The sequence below is a fragment of the Columba livia genome, chromosome 10, assembly GCF_036013475.1.
Source record: "Columba livia isolate bColLiv1 breed racing homer chromosome 10, bColLiv1.pat.W.v2, whole genome shotgun sequence".
NCBI classification, from domain to species: Eukaryota; Metazoa; Chordata; class Aves; order Columbiformes; family Columbidae; genus Columba; species Columba livia.
In genome coordinates, this window is record NC_088611.1 from 6587392 (window position 1) to 6608641 (window position 21250).

Genomic DNA, 21250 nt, shown 5'->3' on the forward strand with positions numbered 1-21250 from the left:
TTGAGGAGAAACGTGACTGCTCTGTGCTTTTTAACAATTTGAAAGCCAAGTAGCTCGATCTGGGAATCCTACAGGGACCCTGAGGCTTTCCAGCGCTGCTCTTTTACCAAATGCTGCAGCACCAAGTCTTCAATAACCTGTTATCATCAGATAACTGTCTAAGGGGCAGTTAAGCTCCTTAAATGAGGCACAGGTCACTTAACACACTGAAAGGGTCAATTAGTAACTTATGTTGCCACTTAATTGCTACAAGGAGCTCTTGGAAAGCCAGTTTGCAGGCTGCTTCAGCCACCTCTTTGCTTCCAACTACAGTTAAAACCAGCTCCCAACTGGACCGGAGTTACCACAAATCCTTTGTCACTCCACTAATCCCTGGTCTCTGTAGCCTGGATGTTTTCACATCTAAAAAAGCTGTTTCCTTCCAGGTCTGTGCTGTGGCGAGAAGGGCTCGGATTGCTTTGTACTGCACAGTGCCCACGTCTCACCAGCACACCCAGGAGCTCTCTTGCAACTCATTTTACAGGGGGGAAAAAAAAATCTGAAAAATTGCAAATTCCTGTCCAACACTCTTTGCAAACTGAGTACTCTTCCTGCTTTATTTTGTAGAGTTTCATTGAGTCAGAGGGATATTTTTCTTCTTGAATTTAAAGCACCTGAAACTTTTACTGTTCCATTCATTCATAAGAGTTCAACTCAGTTTGCGTTTACACTTCACTAAGGTTCAGAATTAAAGCAGAGCTGGTGATCAGCGCGGCACTGCAACCCCTGAGCAGCAGAGCTGGGGGCTGAGGCGCTTCCTTCCTTCAGGAGGCTGCACAGCGGGGCTGCGGCATTCACCAAGCCTGCCGCTTCCCACAGGCAGCCCTGCCACCCCATTCCAGTGGCTGAGCGTACCCAGCACCGAGAGCTCGTCAAACAAAGCTCCAGCAAAAACGCTGTATGAGGTTTCACAGTGAGAGCAGCAAATTAGTTTTTTAATTGTGGCATGCGGTACAACTACCTAAACCATGAAAAATCTCAGAAATCAAGTATCTGCTTTCCAGTATCTGAATGCAGAAACGCTCCAAGAGCATGGCGAAGGACCGGCTCTCTGGTAAGGCTCACGCTAGCTGGAAATCTTTGAGTCAGAATCCAATCGCTTTTATTGGCAGGACAGATGCGGCAGAGCAGGGCCCTCTCAGATCAAGCCCTTGATCTAGTCCGCCCCATTGCACAGCACCATCCTGCACGTTTGCACATCCCGGGACACACACAGGACCAGCTTAATAAAGTTCCATTCCTGAGGGCCCATATGTCTGTTTTATAACAACTGTCCTGATCAGTCTGCCTTCAAACTGCCCAATTAAACCTCAGATATTTACACCACAAATTCTCACTACTGTGAGAAAACTTGCAAATTAATATGACAGATAACAACAATCAAAACCATGTTTAATCCATTTAATCCTAAAGCACAATTTATAAACGCAATGCTGCATGCTTGTACATACACATATGTTCTCTCTTTCTCCCCATACCCTTAATTGTTACAAGTCCGAAATGAATACAGCTTTCTCCTACACCCAGAAATATTATTCTATATTAGACAGGATGACTGAGCCACACATTAGCTCAGTGGCAATGCGCAACTTTGGTAAAGGTGGGGAAAGAAAACAGATGCGATTGTCGTCTCTGTGGCCTTGCCACATAACTAGTTTTTGGCAGTAAAGCTTTCAAATCAAGCTAACATTTTCTCAAGTAAAATCTGCCAAGTGTCCTACAGAAGTTCTGTGGAGAACGCTTATTCACTCTGGAGGTGAGAAAACTGTCTGTAAGAATATTAGAAGTTTCCTAGATATGTATATCGCTTCCCATTTGTCGCTATTTCTACTAACATTACTGTGAACACTAACTCTTCCCTTCTGAATTTTATCATTAATTATGTCCTGCTGCTCTTTGATACATAAATACATAATATTTGGACACAAAAAGGTAGCAGAATATTAAGGATATTAGCCCTTAAAAATACCTGCAACGGAAACAGTCTACAGCAGACTGTTTTCATCTTTGGATTCCAGTTAAATTCTCACTGCAAAAAATTTTCATGCATCTTTAATGTGATTTAGTTGAAAACTGTCATATTGGACATTTAAGTACATCACACTGAAGTCTGCAAGACCTTCAATTAAGGTTAATCTAAAGGTTTCTCACCCTGAAATGTAGATATATTTCAATCTGCTTTTCATAACAGTTAATCTTTTCCATCTATACCAGCTGCAAAGCCATGAATAAATAAAGACAGGTTGGAATTTCAGCAGCTGAGAAAGCCTGTGACAAGAATAAAAGTTGTCTTTTCCCCTCGTAGTGCAGAAGGCGCATCACAACCAACAAGCCCGGCCACTGCCCGGGTTCTTGCAGGCAGAGCCTGTATGTAAAAACCAAAAAGACAGAGAGGAATCTCCAGAAACTGCTAATTGTCATCAAATGGAAACAATGACACCAGTCAAAGACTATGAAGGGAACGTTCCAGTAGTGGTTGGGACTGGTCTAACTCAAAGCACTTCAGGAAACTGTATTAGAGGGCCCAGCAAAACCAATGTGCTTGCGCTTACATGGGTAGCATTTGCTGGAAATCGTCTTTGAACTCAGCAAGTAGAGCTCTCTTCAGCTAATGTTCGCTCTTCACAGCCACCTGTACTCAAACCAGGCACAAAAAGGATGCTCAGGAAAATCGCCGTTGAGTAATTTCAAGCCAATTATCAAACCCCACCAGCTATTTCAAAAGCACATAGGGAGGACTGTATGAACTCGGATACTTTTTGAGGAAGATGGAAAAATGTCAGTGAAGGTCTTAGTACAGAGGGATGTGCTATCAGACTGTGAACAGCCCATTGCTGACCATGTATACATCTCCGTACCATTCTTCTCAGCTGCACAAAGCCTTTTCTGTTTCTCACACTTACATGACAGAAGCTAGAAGTTTCCACTAGCACAGGACCGAGTATTTGCATGTGCCTGGATACATGCTGTGTATTTGTGCATATTGCCTTTTCTTCCTTATTTGAGGATATAATGTTGACAACAACTTGAGTGATTGGCTATAATTAATAATCAAAAAGCATATTTCCGCATCATAAAACAGATGATAGCATTCTTCTAAAAGCACTGTCGATCAAAATTATGTTTAACATTTCTTCAGTAACACTGACAGCAATTAGATTTCCATAAAGTAAAGGCACAAAAACTACCAATAGCGAATTGTGCTATGAGAAGAGCTGCTTGTTGGACAAGTACCAAAGAGAACGAATACTCAGATAAAATCCTAATCCAGTTGTTAACACTGGTAGCTACAAATGAAAATTTATTTTATATTATCTATACAACACCATAGATAGGGATCTCCTCAAGGAAAAGGAACAAACCAGACAAATGAGTGGGCTCTGCCCCCATAGGAGTGTACAGTTCAGAGCTGTTTCAGAAGGCTGTTAGTACCCCCAGCCATCCCAGACCGACACTCTCCTCAGTCTGGTCTTTCACAGTGAACCAAAACCTGAGCTAATTTATCACAATATACCATTCTGCAGCTGATTAGGAGTTGATATCCCAAACCCATCAAGGCAGGGACACCAAGGCACGGCAGAAAAACAGGACAGATTACAACGGCAGCAAGCAGCTTCAGTTACCTGACTTTTTAAACCAGCAGCACAACCTTGTCGAAATATTAAGAACAAGATGAACACGAGGACAGAACAAGATAATATGAACTACTTTGACAGACAAAAGCCTTAAAATAGTAGCGTTACAGCCATTAAGCTTCTCAGAAGCCCATCTCACAGTGATACCACGCAGAGGAAAGACACAGCTTCTTAAAAACGCAATTACTTAAGTGGGTGAGATTTTGTTCCCCTTCAAGCCAATGATGTACCTTGATTTAGAAATACAGCAATAACAAACTGAAGTCCCATAGTCAGAATCTAACCCAGAGTCACTGAAATTTAAGTTTCTCGCTGTTTACAGCACGCAGCATCAGAGACACGAACTATTCACTGTGCTTGGGCCTGTTCCATCTTGCTTGTCAAGTTTTTTGAGACTCGTCAGCCAGGGAGCTCAGCCGGACCGTTACCTGCATCACCTTGCTGTTCTCCATTCATCTCCACAGCAGCCCAGGGGTTATTTCCAGCAGCCAGAAGCAGGGGAATCCGAGGAGGTCACACTTTGGTGGTCATGAGTTGCCTCCCACCTTCAGTCCCAGTGGCAGCCAGGACATTCAAGAAGCGATCCTGAAAAAAACCCGAAAGGAACAACTCGTAAGAAAGTATTCACTGGATTTTAACTACTTTTAAGATACATTAAACACATTACTCCAGCAATAAGCCAGAAACCTTAAAGCAAACAAGGGCATCTCACTGTGTTCATGTATGTTTAGCTATTCTACACCTCCCATCTGTGGACCCAACTTATACTAGGAAAAAAGTATTTCCTAAATCATCCAATTGTAAAGGTGACTTTCAATACCTCTTCAGCCCCAAAACAAAGCCACCCCGCTCAAAAGGTTCTTCAACCCCTCACAAGGCTAAAGAACTAGGGAAATAACCAAGTCATGGAGCAAGACTACCAGCTTAAAAAAGACAGTAAAAAAACCAAACCAACGAATGGAAAGAAAACCCCACACAAAACAAACCACCAACCAACCAAACCAAACCAAGAATAAAAACACAACAAATCCAACACACCAGGTTAAGAAAAAAAAAAAAAAAAGGAAAAAAAAGAAGGGAGCAGAAATACACTCCTCAACATTTTGTGATGAGAAGCCACAACTTTCAAACCTATTCCTACGAGCAACTAAATCACTATTTCATTATCAATGGTAGGAAGCAAGGAAGGACAGGTCTCAAGCAAGCCCATTAGTTCACCGCATTGGCAACATACGACGAGTATTTTTCCCTTATGAAATTCTCTACTAAAGTAAAGTTGTATAGTAAATAAAAGCCTAGGTTACATGCTTATTTATTAATATCACACTTTGACTGAAAAGTTTATATAAATCAATGAGATGGGGTGTGAAGGGGCCCCAAAACCAAGATTATTTGCATGAAAAATCTTGTAAAAGCCCATAATCTTCACATACCCTTTCTGTTCTTGCAGAATGCCTGGGAAGCACCTGTTTTTTCTTTTGAAGCAAGATACCAGAAGTAATATACAGGACTAAAAATCACATTTTAAAAAACAAAGGCTGCACTTCCCACCTAAACACATTGTGAATAACTATGCTTTTGAAAAGGGAAGACCTACACACTTGAGAAGTCTGGGGGTTTGGGGTTTTTTTTTTTGAGTTTTGTATCCCTAGAGTGTCTATGGAGACTCCCCAATAATCCTTAAAAAGGTTTTGCAGGAGGGCCCTTTTTTATTTTTAAGGTAAAAGAAAGCGACCTATTTTAAGTGTGGGGTTTTCTGTCGTGTTTTTGTTTGTTTGGGTGGTTTGTTTTGTTTTGTTTTGTGCGTGTGTGTTTTTTTGGTTTTGTTTGTTTGTTTGCCCTACTGCAGCCTGGACTAATCTGTAAGAAATGCAAGTTGTCTAAAAGATGGAAACACAGCAAATCTTCCTTCAAAATGAGTCGCACAAATGAGAGATTTCCCAAGACAACACTGCTTTCAAATGTGCAACCATGGCTTCACTTCTGATGGTGTAACTGGACTGGATGGAACTAAATGCTTTTTTTTCCTTTGAAAATCCGTCTATGTGTTAAAAATTGAAGCATTTTGAAGAAATGGTTGTATTGGAGGGAAGTTTGGGTGGGAGAGCAGCTGTTGTGCCAGCCTGCCCATCCCTTCCCACAGTGTCAGTGTCGCCACTGATAGCCCTTATCTTCAGGCTCCCCTGGCCCCCATGCAAAGCAAGTTAACCAAGACCTGCCTCCACTGTTTAGACACAGAGAATTTGGAAAGGAAAAAAAAAAAGGGGGGAGGGGGGGAACCCCCAAACCTTCCCAAAGCACCACGATTCTGTTTTGTGGAGGATTTCCACAGAATTAATTGTAAAACGCCACGTAGCAGGCTGCAAATGTCCTGGGCAGGTCTGTGGAGCACCCAGGCTCGCTAGCTGGCAATGTCACACAAGCCAAACCAACCTGGAACGACACCCCACCCGAAAGTGAGAAGGCAAAGTTGTCCTGTAACTGAGCTACAGCCCTCCGTATGAATTTTTGGGAACTGCAGCGCAAAGCACTGAAAACTCTGGCTGAAATCTCCTGTGCACAGTGCTGGTAGCTTCATTCACACACAAATAAAACAATAAATTCGAATAGAATTAAAGGAATATCCACCAACAGTGCTCAGCAGTGTGGGAAGTTCTCAAGTACAATAAAAAGTACAGCCAACTTTAAAAATTTTCATTTCATGTGCAAATAAAAATTTTTAAGAGTAGCAAAAGGTATCATTAGAACTCTTATTGAATGGTAGCTCGATGCCACAAAAATCTACTGTATAGAAGATATTAATACAGTTTTATTCATTATAGCTTCAGGAACGCATCTGGAAGGGAACTCAGCTGCCAATTTCTGCTGTATTGCTTCTCACCTACTTGTCTCCAGCTCAAAAAGACCATGCTCAGCATACACCCACAAGGTCACAAGTTAACTCCCAACTGAGCTCTGTCTCTCTCAGAAAGTTACTGAGAAATTAAGCACAGGTACCAATCTCCATCAATCTCCACTGGTTCCTTACGTTCTTCCAGGCTCTCAGGACAAGGCGGTGCAGGATACACTAACACGACCCTTGGGAAGACTGTCCTCTTGCCAAAAGGCAGTCTAATCTTCCATTTATTCCGTCCTTTACGGGGTAATGCTGGCAGGTGATGCCACTGGCAACTTGCATGATGCTTGGCACACAGTGAAGAACTAACCAATGAAACACTTTTTAATCATTCATCAAAATAGTTCTTGGTAATGTCCTACTCTAAGTTTATCAGCTGTCACACTACTAAGCCAAAATAAAGGCAACCCTCTGAAAAAAGCCAAGTGAAGCTTGTAGTCCAACAAATCTGAGGATATGCTGCTGCTTTCTAATGGTGTAGCCCTGGCAAAGTACCCTCAGAATTTAATTACAATTAAGATATTTTCAATTTATAAGATCCAGCTCTCAATGTCCACAGCTAAACTAGGTAATTCAAAACTAACTTCATCTTTTTTTTTTTTTTGCAACATGGAAATATATTAGACACCCCTTTTCCCCCTCAAAAAAAACCCCAAACCAAGCACCAAAGAGGCTGTTTATTTAAAAAATGCCAAGTACTGGCAGCTCCTCTTGAAGTTGATTGATATTCTGCCCAAGTCAAGTTGCGTAGTTATTCAGGATTTCATAAGCGGCTCTGGTGTTTTATGTACACAAAATTGAGAGTACTTGTAATTAGCACCCGCCGCGGCTGGTGCTTACAGTCTGGCACCCCAAAGATTATCTTTTGATAAATCTTGAGGGGAGGGGAGCACAAGTGCTGCTGGAACAGGACTGATTTGAAAATACTTTGGACTCTTCAGTCGCACTTCTGCATTTCAAGCCTCCTATCAGCACATGAAATATTCAGATGTTAGCAACTGGAGGCAGCATTAAAAACAGTTACAGTTCATTAAAGCCAGATGGCTCACTTGAATATGAAAAGAAATCAAACATAAGCTGGATGTTGAATTAAAGTAAATCAGCTGGTGTCTGAGGCTTAATATTATTTTAAAACAAAGGCGCATGAGACAATGGGGACGTGAGACACCCCTACAGACTGGGGAAGAAGCTACAGAAAGGATCAGCTTTCAGCAAATTCCTTCATCCAAAGGCATCCAAGTAAAATCTGTTTCAAAAGCCTGTGTCTACAATATGGAGCCTCACTCTGCACAGGCAGCAAACCTGTTGCAGGGGGTTGCAGAGCAGGGCAGAGCTTCTTCAGCACCTGAAACCTGCAACTCTGCCACTGAGCACAGATCAATCTACTGCCAACACCAACACGGAAAGGCAAAGGGCCTTTTTGTTACTTTTGGACCATCTCGTGGGGGAAGGAGGAGATGGGGGATATGTCCTCCTGGTCCTATGCCCATACACACATATACCTTTGCTTTTTCACTCCAAGGAAATACTGATTACCTGTTCCCTATGAGGGAAGATGGCACGTGCACTTCATCTCAAGACTTTTTTTAACAAATTCTCTGTTGTAGGACTCCCAGATACGGCATGAACAGTGCTGGGCTCAGCACATCTTCTAATGAGGTCCAGTGTTTGCAGTGGAGATTCTTGTTGGCATTTCAGAAAGAAAAGCTATTGAGGACAAAAGCTCCCCTCTACTACAAGCTTCTGTCTGAAAACCATTCAGAAAGAACAATGTGAAGTACAAAACAGGTACAGCCGAGTGCCAGCAGCAGCAGCCACCCCTTCCCAGTGCACATACAAACAGGAAACAACCCATTGTTCCTACAACCCATCATTCCTGTGCATCCTCAGACATTTAAACTCGGTGAATATCCCCAATTCATTTTACTAACACACAAGCTCATCATAAAAGCTCTTCCGTAGTTAAGATCTAGAACTCTCATGACAAAATTAGCTGGAAGGAGAGACTTTTCCCTCTCAAAGCCTGCACCACCACCACCCGCCAGGGGTCCCGATGCTGCGGCAGCAGCGCCAGGGCTCTGACGTGGGGACACAGCCCCTCGTGCCCTGTTCCTGACACTGCCACACAACTGCAGTTACAGCTCGGGCCGGCTCCAGATATGTGCTTGCTCTCTGCTTTTATTATTATTGCAGAAACAAGCCGTTTCCACAGCCTGCAAAAGACAGCTTCAAGCTTTTTTTTAACCTTCTTCCTCATCTAACACTACTACAGTTAATCCTGAATACAGGCATCAGCTGCCTCTTTTGCTATAAGAAGATGAGACGGTGGCTCCAGGGGATGAAGGGGACATGTTAGGAACTGAGATTTGTATGCAACTGAGTACTGACAGGCCACACGCCTTATCAACATCCAAGCAGATCTAAAGTAGCTGAAACGCGGTTGTGAGGGTCCTTTACCCTGGGAGATAAGGCAGACTGAGAACATCAGGCTTTTGGAAAACACATGTGCACCCTCTCCGAGAACAAAGAGACTCCACCCAGCCTGAGCCTCTGCCAACCCTCACTGGTAGGAGAAAGTCAAAAAATGTAAGGGACCACCTAGGATGACAACTTAAGTTGATGCGTTTTAAATTCCAGTAGAATGTATATATACATTAAAAAAAAAAAAAAATCTATAGCACAGACAGCACCCAACATAATAAACTATTTGGGTTTGAGCCAACTTTATTTTAGGTCCACTTACAATGTGTACTTGATTCCTCACAAACACTTTTATGAAATCCATTACAAGTATACTGATGAGTTTTTGCATCACAGTAGTCTGGAGTACCATTACTTAGTATTTTCAGCACAAGAAAAGTAAGATACTTAGTAAGCAAATTTCTCCATCAGAACCAAAATCAACACTGCTGGAGAAAATTCACTTTCAAGCTATTCATTGCAAGTTTCATTCACACTTCTGTAGCAGCGCACTTAGAGTACAGAAACACCCAAAGCTCCCACAGAAGGGTCAGTACATTTCTTTAGGACAGCCGTATAGTCTTGGGAGAAATGTCAGAGCCTGGCTGGACGCTGCTGCCAACTCAGTGGAAGGACACAGCTGATCACCTGCCGCAGCAAATCAGCCACCGTCTCCATCAGGGCACAATGGCCAGTATTTGCCTCCTTTGAAAAATCTCACCCTTGAAATCAGGACTGAGAGAGGCAAAAGTAAGCAAATATTCACAACAGCATTCAGTGTTAAGAAATCTTTAATACCTCTGATGGTAAGGAAGTGTTTCAAATGCACAGATCAGCCAACATCTGCATGATCACTTCTGCTATGCTCCGATAAGCAACTCACCAACAGCCCAGAAATCCACCTGTGCTTTGCTTGCTCTCCTCTCCCCAGCTCAAGAATTTGTAACTCCATCCGCACAGTGCAAGAGCAGGGCAGGCACAAAACCAGCCTCTGCCTAACCTGCCACATGGAGCACGATTCCCATTTCTTGTGTTTTGTGATTCGACGCCCCCATCATGGCTTCTCTAAGCACCAAATGACAGTACACAGCTGGCAGACAGGATATTCAAATTATTTTCCTGGGAAGGAAAGTATTATATATACTTACTTTTACACCTTTCCCTCTTGCTCCATTGTCTTGTCACACTCCCTGCTGGAACCCTCAGCAGAGGTCCTACTTCTCCAAGAAACGTTCTCCACAGTCCTATACTTCGTGAAGCCCCTAGTTCACTGAGCCTTTTAAAGCAACAATATGGTATAAGACCTTTCCCGTAATTTTGTCTTCTCTTATTTAGGCACTAACAGTTGGAAGCCTGGATAACACTTAAAGATTTTCTAATTTTCAGTTGTATAAACAAAGTAAGTATTAATAACAAACATATGTCTTCTTAATACCTGACCCTCCACAAACAAAAGACAAAGTGGAAGACTTCTTACAATCTCTAATTTATGCTGGAATTCCAGTTTTTCAAGTCATTTTAACTGCTGTTCTGCGACAAGCAAAAAGCAATTTCAGTGGCCTCTGCAGGAAGGACCTGCCACAGAGCCCTGTGCTTGGCGCTGCTAGTCTGCTCCAAATCTTCCCAAGACAGCCCTGTAAACCCAGAAAGCAGACAACAGATAGGCAAAATAAAGTTTGAGGCTTCTATAACAAAGTAATAAAAATACTACTGATTTCATTGAAGTCAAAGGAATTACCCTGTCCAATGCGCAGAGCAGAAACCTTTGGCTGACTTGCAGTTCTGAAAAGCATTACTTTTACACACGCGTATGGAACAGTGGGTCTGTAAAGAGAAGCTTATTTGCTTGCTTCTCTAAGGATTTATCAAAGATACACAGACCATTGAATCGCCCTTTATTGTAGGTATGATCACCAATGTTTTCTTTGGGCCATCTTGATAGCATGTTTAGTACTCCAAAACAAAAGCAAAACCTTCCTTTATTTAAAAAATAAATAAGGGGGGCAGCTACATTTCCACATTTTTTTGCAGTTGCTAGACCAACTGTAACCAAATCCAGTCCAAGTTCAGCACCTTCCACCATCACCTCTCTACCCCGTCTCTTACAGACAAATTGTGTAATCTTGTTCTTTTGTAACAGGCCGTAGGTGCCCTGTCCTGCTGACCAACCTTCCTTCAGCATCTTTGGCTGCAGACTCTGCATTACGCAGTTACGTTCTGTCCAAGGGCCATACTATTAACCAAAACCCATCTATCCCTCCTGAGAAACTGTTATTTCAACAAAAGCAGACAAAATTTCTGAATTTTCAGCCTCTCTAATCTCTCTCTACTCTTGTCAATGTATTTGGGCTTTGTCCTTGCAAGAACAAAAACTGTGTTCACCTTAGCACTTGGCTCCGGCTCCTTGCAAAGGAAGCTTTCCTGGAGACAAGGCTCAGGATTCCTGCAATCCCTTTCATCTTTTTGCCCGCCAAGAGAATGTTCAAGTGTTCTTATCTGAACAGCTTCTGTATGGCCTCTGAGAACAAAACCCACCGAACACGAAGATTATATATGTATATATATGCAAATAGGAACTACTATCACCAGAGTTGGATTAATTATTAAAACTTATATTCCTCTACCACACCTGCACTGCAATCTCTGCTCTCTGACCAGTACTCATAGCAGTTCTACCCTTCTGTATCCCTGCCAGCTCCCTTACATCTATTTTAGAACTGCAAGGTGCTTTTCTTTCCCACTGAAAGAGCGACACTGAGACCCAAGACAACTGCATTTAAAGAACACACATTATGTTCTTACATTTTCAAAGAAATTATCAGAAAATAGAAAGGGGTCAAATGATTTGTTGTGGAGAATCTGGAACGTAACCCTCAATAGTAACCCAGACGTACAGCAAGTTGTGTGGCTCCAGAACACGCTTCACACCTTCCAGATGAACCGCCGGACCGCAAGCACCTCTGCAGGGGAGGCTCGACAGCCGGCGCCGCTGCAGCCCGTTGCAATCATAAACATGTTTGGCTTTATTCCACGGGCTTATAAGAAAAAAATTTTAAAAGCCTCCATTTACACCATCTTCCTGGGCTTTGCCCAGTGCCCACAAACAAAGCGGGCAGAACACCGGCACACACTGCTCTGTTCTCACTGAACCAGCAAACCCCCAAGTTATTTACAGCCTCTGAAAATCATCACTTCTTCATGCACAGACACCTTCAGGACTCAGACAGGTATCCAAATAACGCAGTGAGGGAGCAGCGGCCCAGCCTGCACCCCAGCAGAGGCGCAGGATCCCACCCAGCCCCAGCAGACACCCATCGCCCCGCCAGAGAACACACAGCAGAGCCCCGCACTGCACGTTAAATACAGCAAGTTGCTGCAATTACACGGGCAAATAAAAAATTCACAGAAGATTGAAAGGTTACAGCCTGGCAATCCTTTCTGCCTCAAAAATGTGGAAATGTTGTCCATGAATATGCATTTTTATTAGCATAAAAAATATTTACCAGAGAAAAGGAGAATATGTTTTGTAACAACATGGGACCAACATTCGTACCTTTAATTCAACCTTTTGTGAGAGCTACTCGTACAACACAGAAAAACCAACAAACAATCCATTTAACACAATTCTGCTGATATTATAAGTGGCATTTACCTTCTTTCATTTAATTTATGCCAGTTTTCCCATCCCATCCCATCCCATCCCATCCCATCCCATCCCATCCCATCCCATCCCATCCCATCCCATCCCATCCCTGCCTGAAGTCCAGTTGCTTCCAGGATTTGAGTTCCCTCCTGACTACACACGTAACACACCTAGAATGGGAAAGCCTGGTTAATAGATGTTGTAACACTCAGGTCTAGCTCAATAAATCATGAGATCTGTCTTTAAAACCTGTGCTGCACTATCCAGCTGGTAAAGCAATATCCATTAAACTACAAGTTAAATCCAGGTGAGAAATGTAAAAGTCACAGCTCTGTTCCCAGCTAATTCAGATGCCCCAGACAGCCAGAGCATTCACTTGACAGGGGAACAACACACAACAGGCTGTCCCAAAAAGTCCCTTTGTATTTATAACTGGTAGCAAATAGAAGCTATTAAGAATTGCTTATTTTGATTCTTCAACATTTAAGATAGTGGAGTTTTTGCCAAGGCATTCAGGTTTCGTTTTGATTTTTAAATGGAAAATCTCCAGCATTATTCTGCTTTCTCCATTTACTTTCTGCAGCATACAGACTACAAGAATATTGGGGTTTATCAGATACATAAAGAAACAAAGAAACCAGACTGAACAGACTGCTCTGTTTTCATGGGCAACTTTTTATTATGTATCCTATAGGAAGAATACAATTGCCTACAGTTACAAGTTGGATAAGATGAAGGAAGAATGTGAAGTTTCTTTTGCTCCCAAGTCCCAGACAACAGCTTGTCAACTTCTTACCCTCTCCATAAAGACAGGCAGCGTGAACGAGTAAATATTCCATCACTAACATGCAGTATAATTCATGAGATAAAATAGAGCACTCACATGGAAAGAAAATTACTCCGATCTCTACTTCCGAATCCCTGGGGCATTGAAATATTGAATCCCACCCAACATAATGATGTGACACGGATGGCTGCTCAACAGAAAGTGATACACAACAGTTAAACTGCCAGCAGCAATGTACCAGCCACCAGATTAAAGGACCCTTTAAACTTGGTTTGAGTAGCCTTTAAGTTGAAATGTACACCACCACAAACAGCACTACGAAATAGCTGGTTTCTCAGCTTCCCCACAGTAACCACGCTGCATAAATGGGTGCAGTAGCCTGGTTTAGACTTTTTAAGTGAAATGACTAAACTTTTTGTCAGTCACCACCAGTCTCATTCCTCTGGCTTGAAACAAGAATGCACAGAACTCGCCCACTGTTCAAGAGACAGCTCTGAACCAGTGCCAAAGTTTGGGATCTGCAGCACAGAACCCTCGAGAGCAACCTGTGGAAAGCTACAGGTGGCAAAGTGGACCACATAAGCACTTAACAACTATTAGCTCTGAAACAAAAAAAGAGAATCGCACCCTTTCCATGGTCTCAAGGAAGAGCACTTCCATTGCTAAGTGGTAGAAGACGAAGGACCAACAGATAAACATAATTAAGGATACAATTCTCAGCTATCCACTATGTGAGAGAAAGGTGTTTTAAGCCAAAAAGTACATTCAGTGCACATATATTTTAGGCAATTAACGAAGATAAAAATTCATCTGTAAGTACATGAAACATTAAAATTACTGGAGTAATCTGCAAAAATTCATCTGTTAGAACACCAGATTTGGAAACTAATTTCAATGCATGAGGGATGTCAGTCCTGCAGACAAAGTACGAAGGTCAATGCAGTCTTAACGAAGTTACAATAAATACCTCCGTAATACTGCTAAGAGGCTTGATTTATTCAAACAAGTCCTCTTTGCTGCCTCATTCTGTGCATACGTTATAGGAAAGTCTTTGAATAAAATCTGAGCAGGACACTCAACTTGGCTCAGCGCTCAAGGCATGTAAAGGGAAAAACCCCCTGCGCTATCTTCCAAATCCTTTTTTAAAATTGAACTCCTGTTCCAGAGAACCACCTAATGGATGTCACCACTGCAGACAATACAACAATTAAAGGAGAAGAAGTGGAGGAGAAGGAAGGTACTTTGCAAATACGACATTTAAATAAGAGGTCAATCATATAAAACGCTTTTAATATGTAAAAGCATACTCCTACTTGTTTCCTTCCTTTGTCATGTCATTGAAACAGTACATGATACAGAAAAAGGTAATATATTACATGCATCTCTCAGAAAAGCTCCTAAACCACAAGCTAGACACAGGGCAACTCTCCCTCAAACACCAACACAACCACAGGACAAACAGCCCCCATCAGCCAGCAAGGGCTCACACCAGCTCCAGACAGCCAAGATCCACAATAAAGCCCAGCTTAACACCAAGGACATTTATTCCCAGGAACATTTTCCACCCCACCACTACAGAAGTTTAAAGATTAGAAGCTAAACCTATTTATCAACACATCAACATCTAGTTATGTGGATCCCATTTTCCTAGAGCAAGCAGGAATTCTAACACATCTCCTACTCAACTGGTGCTCTCTGGTGCACATCACTTATGAAATTATAGCCAGTCTCTGAGATTTGGGTTTAAAATAGACTTGCTGGTCTAACTTTAGGTTCCTATTTTTAAAATATTTGGACTGATATTAGAGGACAACAAAGGGAGTGGCATCTCACTGATACATTTCACGGACATGGAGTGTCAGGTTTTCTTCCCTGAGCAAACAAATCAGTCAAATTGTCAATGGCAGGCTAGAGTAAAAATTGAGACGGACAATCACTGCTTTCAAAGTTTGTAGGTTTGGTACTGTATAATTAAACTTGAATTATTTAAATTTAAAATAATTTCAATTAAAAAACTTAACAACAAAATCTGGTTTTATGCACACTCATGATCCTTGAACATGCAATCTATATACACAGACAGAAAACAAGCAGAGGCATCAAAAAACAAACAAACCAACCAAATCATTATTGCAAATAAAAGATGCAGAAGCAAACAGGACACAGTTTTATCAAAAGCACTCGTCTCAACACATCCAGCTGAATCAAAACAGACTAGGAACTCTTAATTGTCCTCAGGAAGAAATAGACTTACTCCTGGGTAGCCAGTGCAGGTCACACAACAGGGAAATAAACCATAGAAAGCCTGTGGCTGCAGAAGTTGTCTTTGCAAGTGTAAGCGAGCATCATCTTCCTTGGCAAAGACCCAGCAGTAAAGCCTCGGCCTACCAAGTGAATTCCAGTGCTGGAGCCAATACCTTTGGGATGTGATAAACAGAAGGAGGATTTTTCAAAGTGACAACCACACCCAACACTCAACACACTTTACAAAGCCACCTCATCATCAAGACCATCAGCACTCAGGCCTTGCTTTCTGAAATGCTGATAAGCAGATTTTCATTTCAGATGAAACCTGAGAGTAAAGGAGACTGCAAACTTTCAGAAGTCAGGACTCCAGGCCTGTTGTGTCATTTTCTTCACAAACCCATGTTTCAGAGTTCAGCATCACTTCAGGACTTCTATGCCTCAGGCTTAATCTCAGTGCTTCACTACTGTGAAAGGCACCATGTCATTACCATGAAGTTCTGGAATGCCCCCAAAGAGCACTGTGAGGGCAAAGTGCCAGCACCGTCACCGCATCTGCAACAGCCCCACTCCACACACCCTCTCCCCCTGCTCCTGGGAGCCCATGCATGCGGGGACCAAGCTCCGAGCGGGGACCAAGCTCTGCTGCTCCTCCAGCCGCTGCTGCTCCTGCCCAAGGCCCAGCAAACCACACTCTGCCTCGCATACAGCATCACTGATGTCATCACGGCACTACACAAGGAGGAAAAGGATGACCACCTCAGGATGCGGCAGATGTCTGTGGCAGCAGAATACCCAGGTACCATCTCCCCCTGTTGATGGCTCAGCTCTCCATGCCCTGCACTACGGCAGCTTGGGGCCGGGGAGCAGCGAGGAGATCCCCTTCCTCCTCCTCACACCTCCTGCATGTGACTGACATGCTCTTCACAAAGCACACTGCTAGCACAGTACAGGAACACCAGCAGAACAGAAAATGAAGTAGCACCAGGTTTTACTACTTCCATAAAGACATGTTCTCTTCTCCTTCCCTCTGGCAGATCAGCTCAAGCATCAATTCAAAGCATGCAACTTGTATGCCCATCCAAATATTAGATCTTCACAGGAATACAGTGATTTCCTACTCACAGGCATTCCCTAATTTAAAAGGAAAAACATGAAGTGAATTACCTTCTTAAAACAGAGGGGAAGCCAAGCAAAAATCCACGATACTACCATGCATGGGAGCCAACAGGAAATGCATCTCAAAGGCTATATCCCTTTGGTCAAGTATCCAAAAATGAATATAAGAACTTCTAATTCCATTTTTATTAAATATATCGACTTTCTGTCTCAACTATTTGAGTAAAAATTGCCACCTCAAGTCAGAAATCCTAGATGAGGCAGAATTCAGTTTCCTACAATGCATATTTTAAAGATTCCTTAACAAAAAGAGTGTTGATGGCAGGTTATTCTACATTCTAACTTCCACCATCTGTTCAAAAAAGATCTCTGCAGTGTGAGTTTGGTAGTCAGATCCTGACTTTGATCCCCAACCTGTTTTATAGGTTTCCTGTGCACTCTTAAACAACAATGGCGCTGTTACCATGAAATGCATTCTGACCTGAGCTGCTCCGTATCTTCCAAAGATAGTGTCGCTGATGAGATGTCACACTCCCTGTAGAGGTAGGACGTCTTGAGTATAAACACCACAAACTATTCTACGTGTGGTCGTATGAGCTGCTAACGTGGTGTACCTGTCAGATACCACCGGGGCTTCAGACTGTAACAGCAAAAATAAGTGTATTTTGCCCAGTGGTGACAAATATGCATTTACTGACAGTACTCAAATGATAACAGCAAAGCCAGTGATACTGAATAACAAGACAGAAATATCTGAATTATTTAGCAGACAGTGCAGAAGCAAAAGCCAAAGTATGATCTGACCAAGAAAACAAGAAGAAAAAACAAGAGTGTGATTAGTTTTGCGTTGGACAAGAACCAGCTGAGTGCAGGATGAAGGCAGCAGCCCCGGCAGGGAGGAGGGTGCCACTGCAGCCAAGGACGGTGACAAGCAGCAACTGCTCCCTCCTGAGAGCCAACCACTACATTGGCCGGGCTGCAACATCAACAACATTCAGAGACTTTTGTTTGCTGTTAGACTATATCTTTGAAACACTACAAAAAAAAAAAAAATTACTCCTTGGCTAATATCAGTGAAGAAGGAGAATGGAAAAATGTACATTTCAACCAGTTCTTTTAATAATCCTATGGAGAAAATCCTGACCAAATGATCACAGCTAACATTTCTTCAAAGGGAACATTTCTTCCTCATTTAACTTACAAAACTCTGTCTCCTGCAAATGACATTTTATTTATAGCAGTGGTATTTGCTCTATAACTGATTGGGGAAGGCTGTAAATGAGCATCATTGCATATATATGGAAAACAATGATAAAGCAGTCATCAAAAAGCTACAGAAGATTTAAATATTCAAATAAGGCAATTTACATAACCCCCACCTGAATTTTAATTTTGCAGAACTTATTTCATAGCTTTATGCTTTAGATTATCTGTGCAAGCTATTTATTTTCCACAGAAAAATGAGATTTTGCACTTTGAGAAATGTCCACCAACTCCCCAAGTCATATTCATTTTAATTCTTGGACTGAAGGTAGAGGAAGCTTTGCCATAGCGGGACAGGTTATTTTTTCCAAGTCTAAGTGCTCAATGCAAGAAGGCAAAGGTGAAGACACTGATGAGCCACAGGAAGGTTACAGTGGCAGTGAACTGTATCCAGGTTCCTCACCTGCCATCACTTGTAGCTCTCTAAAATGAAAGTTATCAACACGAGGAGGAGAGAAAAAACAGTGCTGTGGAGGGAAGGGAGATCAGAGAGCACAGCAAAGCAGCCTTTACATTGGAGCAAGGATTTCCAAAGGAGAAACAGGAGACCAACTTGTGGAGGACCCCACAAAGAACGGGCTCGTACCAAGCAAGTAAAAAAGACGCATTCACAAACTGGAAGGCCAAAGCCCGCCCACACGGCAGCTTTGGACTCGGTATTACTAAGAAAGCACTTAGTTAAAAACCTCAGTGCTCTTGTAGCCTGGCAGAGCACTGCAGTGCTGAAGGCCAGAACATCAAAACCATACATTTGCACTTTATTTGCTACAGACACAACAGGTAAGGGAGATCAGGACCTTTTCCTGTTCAAACCTTACTCTGAGATCTTGAGCAAGGCAGGTTCCGAGCAGTCTTTCCTTCTAGACCATGGGATTTTAAACCTTATCTTCTTATGTACTTATGTACTCTTTTGCTGGTACTAGTTACTTTTTCAACATTTTTGATTATGGAGATTGACTACAGCTTTGGAAATATCACTGCTTCATCCTTAGTTTTGTTTGGATTCAAAAGTGGAAACGCCACAATATTTCTCAGACAACAAGAAAAAGATCATTTTTAGCACCAGTGAATTCCCTGAGGGCAGCAGTATTATATCGTACATATTTAAGGAACTTCCGTGCCTCAAAAGGTTAAATTTGGTAAGAAAAGCCTCAAGAAAGGAAAGGTATTAGGCTTTTTCTCATGGATCACCCGAAACTGGGGAGAGGGGGAGCCACAGGAGGGAGAGGGAAAACAGGGGGGTCAGTAAAAACAATCACTGCAATGTTGTCCTAAGGATCAGGAAACAAAAGGTGAAAGAATAAGCACCTGGAAAATTATCAGTTGTTTCAGAAACAAAATTTTCTCTTATAAACATTAACTAGTTGGTCCAGAGATTGCCATGAAGGAGTTGGGGACCAAGCAAATCAAATGCTCTGGCAAAAGATCCGGTAATTTATTTTACTGACCTACAACACACTATTGTAGCAAATCTCTCCTACACTTAAAATTCCTGCCCTACAAGTCCCACTTACTGGCACTTCAGGGTGAAAGTGAGCACTTTCTAGATCTAAAGAATACAGGGAAAAAGAAACAAAACAAAACAAAACAAAATAAATTGTTGCATATACAGATTTCATTCTGTCAATCTCCTAGTAAAAACAGAGGGCAAACAAAACCTCCTGCTCTTCCCACACAATGGCCATCCCAAGTCCACACACCCGGTTTCTTTCGGGACTCAGAGCTTTTCTTTGTTTCAGCCGAAGGAATCCATCGCACCTTCCTCTGCGATGAGAGAAAAGGCTCTGAGACCAACACCCCAAAGTGCTCATTCACTTCCCGCATCCATGAACTCCACAGCATTCACTACTACAATACTGTAAAGATTTCTCACAGCCTTCTAAATTGCCAGCTTTCAATGATTTTTACTGTTTTATCTTTAACTTTCGACACTGTCTTCACTGCATGATGGCACAAAACTTCACGCATGCTACTACCAAGATTAATACATGATTTATATAACAACTGGGTTAAATTTCCTTGATATTAAGTCATTTGTACATCAGTTACTGTGGTAAAATATAGTTACTGAGAAGAAAAAGAAAATCTACCGGCTGGTTTTGGCCAAAATTGGCTGTATGCGTTGTGGCTTTATGCTGGCTTAGGGCAACCCAAGAGGGCAGGGACATGCTCAATGTGATTCACTCTTCCAGCTCTCAGGTGCCAGAACTGGAAAAAGACGGAGAAAGGCAGAAAGGAGCAGCAGAGGGAGTTTGCCTCTTAGAGATCAGCATGAGGAAGAAAATTGGAATAAATGTAAATTTTTCAGAGCTGTCCTTTTCCCCTCCTAAATTTTATTTCAGTCTACCACTCACTTTCAGATGAAGATAAAACAGAGTTTAGATTTTGGTGTGTGAAGTGAAGTGAAAACACAGACCTGTCTCATGCTTCTGATTCAAAATACCCCAATACAAACAGGGAAACTCAAAATCGCTTTGTTCACCTCTGTACCTGGACTCAGTGCAGAAACAGTGGACATCATGCTGCTCCTGGGTCTGCATCACGAAAACCTTCCACCTGCACCATGCCTCCCCAAACAAGTACCAACGAAGAGAGCAGAAATCAAAGCGCTAACAGTTAATAGTGTCCAAATAAGCTCTTGCCTCAACATGTGCTACAAAAACCTTTGATGTTACAGAAAACGGAGAAACCTGGAAGAAAAGGTCAGGCTTTCCTTGAGAATCACAGCTCCTCAGGGCCCAGCCTCAACATGGAACAAGGAAATGTATCTCAAAGAGATGTTTGCTTCTAGACTGTACCCCTTACCTATTTTTAAAATACTTGTGAGCATCCTTTACAACTTGGCTATAGTTTCACGCATAACTAAACCAGAATAAGGCTGCACTAACCCCGGAAAGGCAGCTCCACATCCACTCATTCATCCCTGCCCCACACTAAACTTTATGCTGGAGCAAACTCACGCAGCAGAAGACTGAGTCCAGGCTCAATCTCCCCGTTTATAAGATTTATAAGCAACTACTACTCCCTTTGTCCTTCCAGTCAGGTACAGTACTCAACTCCAGCAGCAAAGATGAATGAGATTTCATAACTGCAGTTATTTATAAACCCATTAGTGTGACATCATCCTGGTTATCATACAATGCATATGCACATTCTGCGATCTG

The 21250-nt window shown here is 42.3% G+C and overlaps 1 protein-coding gene and 1 long non-coding RNA gene across 4 annotated transcripts in view; one reads left to right on the forward strand and one right to left on the reverse strand.

The window, feature by feature from the left end:
* SFMBT1 (Scm like with four mbt domains 1) overlaps window positions 1-21250 on the reverse strand; it is an 88723-nt gene that overhangs the window by 29590 nt on the left and 37883 nt on the right. For all 3 annotated transcript variants that reach the window (XM_005507145.3, XM_065075126.1, XM_021294065.2), the window contains exon 2: window positions 4103-4259. In XM_005507145.3, the coding sequence (XP_005507202.2) occupies window positions 4103-4130 (28 nt within the window). In that variant the 5' untranslated portion in view covers window positions 4131-4259. The remainder of the gene's footprint in view (window positions 1-4102; window positions 4260-21250) is intronic.
* On the forward strand, window positions 16217-20392 carry LOC110362334 (uncharacterized). Its single transcript, XR_002419640.2, has 3 exons — window positions 16217-16503; window positions 17249-17366; window positions 20279-20392. It is a non-coding gene; the product is annotated as an uncharacterized LOC110362334 (long non-coding RNA).